Source organism: Mirounga leonina, unplaced genomic scaffold (assembly GCF_011800145.1).
Source record: "Mirounga leonina isolate KUSES-001 unplaced genomic scaffold, KU_Mleo_1.0 Mir_53, whole genome shotgun sequence".
Classification (NCBI taxonomy): Eukaryota; Metazoa; Chordata; class Mammalia; order Carnivora; family Phocidae; genus Mirounga; species Mirounga leonina.
The window spans coordinates 3,775,011-3,778,782 of record NW_023270807.1 but is presented as its reverse complement, the minus strand read 5'-3'; the positions used below and the strand labels follow the sequence as shown (position 1 = coordinate 3,778,782).

Here is a 3,772-nt window from a genome sequence, read left to right as displayed (position 1 = left end):
GGGTATTGAGGAGGGCACATTCTGCATGGAGCACTGGGTGTTATGCACAAACAATGAATCATGGAACACTTCATCTAAAACTAATGATGTAATGTATGGGGATTAACATAAGAATAAAAAAAAAAGAATAACGCTGCTATGAACATGTCTTCTGATGGAAATATGTACTGATTTCTCTTGAGAACAAACTTAGGAATGGAATTCCTGTGTCATGGGGTAGACATGAGGGGAGCCATCTTTAGAAGGTATTGTCAAGCAGTTTTCTAAAGTAGGTGAGCTATGTTATACTTCCGCCTGCAAGGTGTAAGAGTTCCAGTTGTTCCCTATCCTTGCCCACACTTGGCAATGTCAGTCTTTTTCATTTTAGTCCTTCTGGTAGGTGTACAGTGTTATCTTACTGTGGTTTTAATGTGCATTTCCCCCATTGAGTAATCATTTGCATTTCCTTGGTGACTAACATTATGTTCTTTACTTAAAAAGGCCACACAGTGAACCAAAATATTGACCGTGGCGATCTTTGCAGAGGTGCCATGTTTACTTGTTTTTGTTTTGCTGTCATCTTTTGTTTTTGTTTTGCTGTCATCTTTTGCCTCATGGTCTTTCTGTTTGTTAAGCCCTCTACCTTTTTTTAACTTTAAATGCTTAACTGTCAGAATTGTAACAACTACCAAAAAAACTCCCACCTACTCGTTCTTACAAATGATGAGGCATATTGATCACCATACAAGTAAAGTCACTAAGAAATATTTATTGAGCACCGGCTGTATACCCAGCATTGTGGGAGGGGCTGTGAAGGACATAGAGCAGTATAGGACTTGTTCCTGCCCTTCAGAGGCTTACAGTCTAGGTGGAGACAGGAGAACCAGGACACACGAGGAGCCAGGAGGAAACAGTCCAGGCCAGGATGTTACAGGAGCTTAAGGTGTCTGGGGTCAGACCCACTAAGTGCTTCGGTGCCTCCAGGGCTCAATGTTCAGTGCCAGGAAAGACAAGAGCTCACAACTCCCAGGCCCATATTAGCCCACTTAGTATGCCCTCTCCACAGCCTCTACCCCCACCATCTTAAAACATCTGACTCCTTGTTCAGCTGCTATTCAAAGTGCAATGAAATGGGGGGAAGAGGGGGTGGGGCAGTGGGGAAAGTCCTTGGGTGAGTTCCAGGGGCTGGGGTCACCCTCTCCCTCCTAGAAAAATAAGCTCCCCCCCACAACATACCCCTGACAGAGATTCCCTACTCAAGAAGACCTATCTGACAACCCAGGACCTCTGCCCCAGGAGGTAAGAGGAGGAGGTGGTCGCCCCTTGAACTGCCTGAGGTAGAACTGCCCCCCCCCACTTCTAGCATACCCCTTCCCCTCCCAGTCCACCGAGCTGGGGGGACAGGCACCCCAGAGCTGCCACCCAGGGCTGAGAGGGTACTAGAGGAAAAGGGCATGAGGGAGGGGAGGGGAGCAGAGAGGGGACCTGAAAGCCCAGCTGGAAAAGAAGGGCATCTGGGGCTTCTAGAAAAGTGCAGGGGAGGCCAAACATTGAGACTGGCTCCCCTGTGGGTGGCAGAGGGGGTGAGGGGAGGTGGGGTGGTTTGCTACGGGACCCTACCTTCCCCCATGCCTTCACAGGACAGAGTGGGGCATCAAGGGCCAGGAGAGAGTGCCATGTCCCCAGCCGTGTTCCAGGCTGTGCCCACAGGTCACCCTGCCCTACCTTAGAGAAGGTGACGGGACTCCAAAGTTTTGATGATGCCCCCACCCTGCTGAGCCCCCTTCAAAGTGCTATCTATTTACTTCTCAAATTATAAAGAATCCGGGTTTGGGAATGCAGGAAAGGGGTGGAATTTCATAACACCTCTGAGGCGGTGAGCAGAAGGAGCCGGGCTCCTCCAGAGCGCACCACCCAGCAGGAGAGGGTCAGGCCAGCCCCACCTTACCTCTGGGAGAGCGGAAGTGGGGAGCACAGGATGAAGACATCTTAAATAATAGCTCGCATAATAAAAATACCTAGCACTCTAATAAGCCTATCATTCTGCTGTCTAATGGTTTTTTAAATAATTCTAAATGCCAAAGGCTGGGGAGGAGTGGGGGGAGGGTGGTGGCAAGCAGGGTATATACATGAGGAGGAGTTTAAATTAAAACACAAATAATAATTAAGACGTACAACTGGAGGGCTAAAGGCAAAAGGTGTAGAAGGGGAGGGCGGAGGGGTTGGGGGGGGACCCCTCATTTCTAGGAGCTTGAGGCTTCCAGTGGGTGGATTAGGGCTTCCTCTTGGAGAAGATCAGCCGGCGTTTGGAGTGATAGAAATCTGGAAAGAGGAAACAGAAGTCAGCCGAGCAGGAGGCAGAGGGCCCAGCAAAGTTATCCACCTAAAGCACACACAGAGGGGGCAGGGACTCTTCCCCAGGGCCAAAGGGACACATTGCCAAGTTCAGGGGAGGACTCTGGCATTATAGAGAGCATCCCACCACGCTTCACAGACGTGACCAACGATAACCAGACCTACATCCGTGGGCCTGTTCTAAGCCAAGCTGCCCACTATAGTAGCCAGTAGCCCTATGTAGTTAAATGAACTAGAATCAAATAAAATCAGAAGTTCAGTTTCTCAGTCACACCAGCCACATGTCAAATGCTCAGTGGCTACTTGTGGCTAGTGGCCCTGGACATTTGCATCACCGCAGAATTCCATTAAACAGCACTGCTCTAGGAATGCCGTTAGATAAGCCATGACATGTGTTCTGTACAATGACTCAGCCACATAAATGTAAGCTATTAGTATTATTGTCAGGATTGTTATTTCTGACGCAGCTGCAAATTTGCCATGGGATTCTTTTTTTTTTTTTTAAGTAGGCTCCACGCCCAGCATGGAGCCCAACATGGGTCTTAAATTCATGACACTGAGATCAAGACCTGAGCCGAGACCGAGAGTTGGACGCTTAACCGACTGAGCCACCCAGGCACCCCTGCCAGGGGATTCTTGACCGCACCTCTCGGAGCCTGTTTCCTCATGTATAAAATGAAGCTGACATTGGTGCAGTGATCTAAGGATTGAATGAAATGCCTTCTCTAAAGGCTTTGGTCTGGAACCTGGCATAATAAGTGCTCAAAGGTCAGCATCACTCATTCATTTTTTATCAAGCACCTACTATGTGCCAGACACTGTCCTAGGTGCTGAAGATTCAGCAAGAAACGAGAGATGCAGATCCCTTTCTCACGGAGATAATAACCTATGAGGGAGATGGACAACATCAAGAGAAAGTAGTAGCTGTTGCTAGTAAAAGCAAACAAATGAACAAAATGCCAAAGAGAAAAAATTAGGCAGGGAAGGCGGATGGGAAGTGTGTGTGTGATGGGGAAGGTGAGTTAGGTTTGGATAGGGCAGCGGGAAATAGCTCATTAGTTTTCTCTACACTGTAGATTCACTGTGGCACCTTAGGCAAACCACTCTACCTCTCGGAGTCTTATTTCCGCTCCTCTAAAAGAGTGGCAAGAATGTCATTTGGTATAGCACTGCTCTAAGGATTAAATGAAATCCACCCTAGAAACAACTTTAGGGGCACCTGGGTGGCTCAGTCAATGAAGTGTCTGCCTTCAGCTCAGGTCATGATCTTGGGGTCCTGGGATTGAGCCCCGCGTTGGGCTCCCTGCTCAGTGGGGAGCCTGCTTCTCCCTCTCTCTCTGCCCCTCTCCCTGCTTGTGCTCTCTCTCTCTAATAAATAAATAAATAAATCTAAGAAAGAAAGAAAGAAAGAAAGAAAGAAAGAAAGAAAGAAAGAAAG

At 48.1% G+C, this 3,772-nt stretch overlaps 1 protein-coding gene across 2 annotated transcripts in view; it reads right to left on the bottom strand.

Moving 5' to 3' along the window:
• Positions 1-728: 728 nt before the first annotated feature.
• The window catches only part of CDKN1A (cyclin dependent kinase inhibitor 1A), an 8,488-nt gene continuing 5,444 nt past the window's right edge, over positions 729-3,772 (bottom strand). For both annotated transcript variants that reach the window (XM_034990735.1, XM_034990736.1), the window contains exon 3: positions 729-2,301. In XM_034990735.1, coding sequence (XP_034846626.1) covers positions 2,252-2,301 — 50 coding nt within the window. In that variant the 3' untranslated portion in view covers positions 729-2,251. The remainder of the gene's footprint in view (positions 2,302-3,772) is intronic.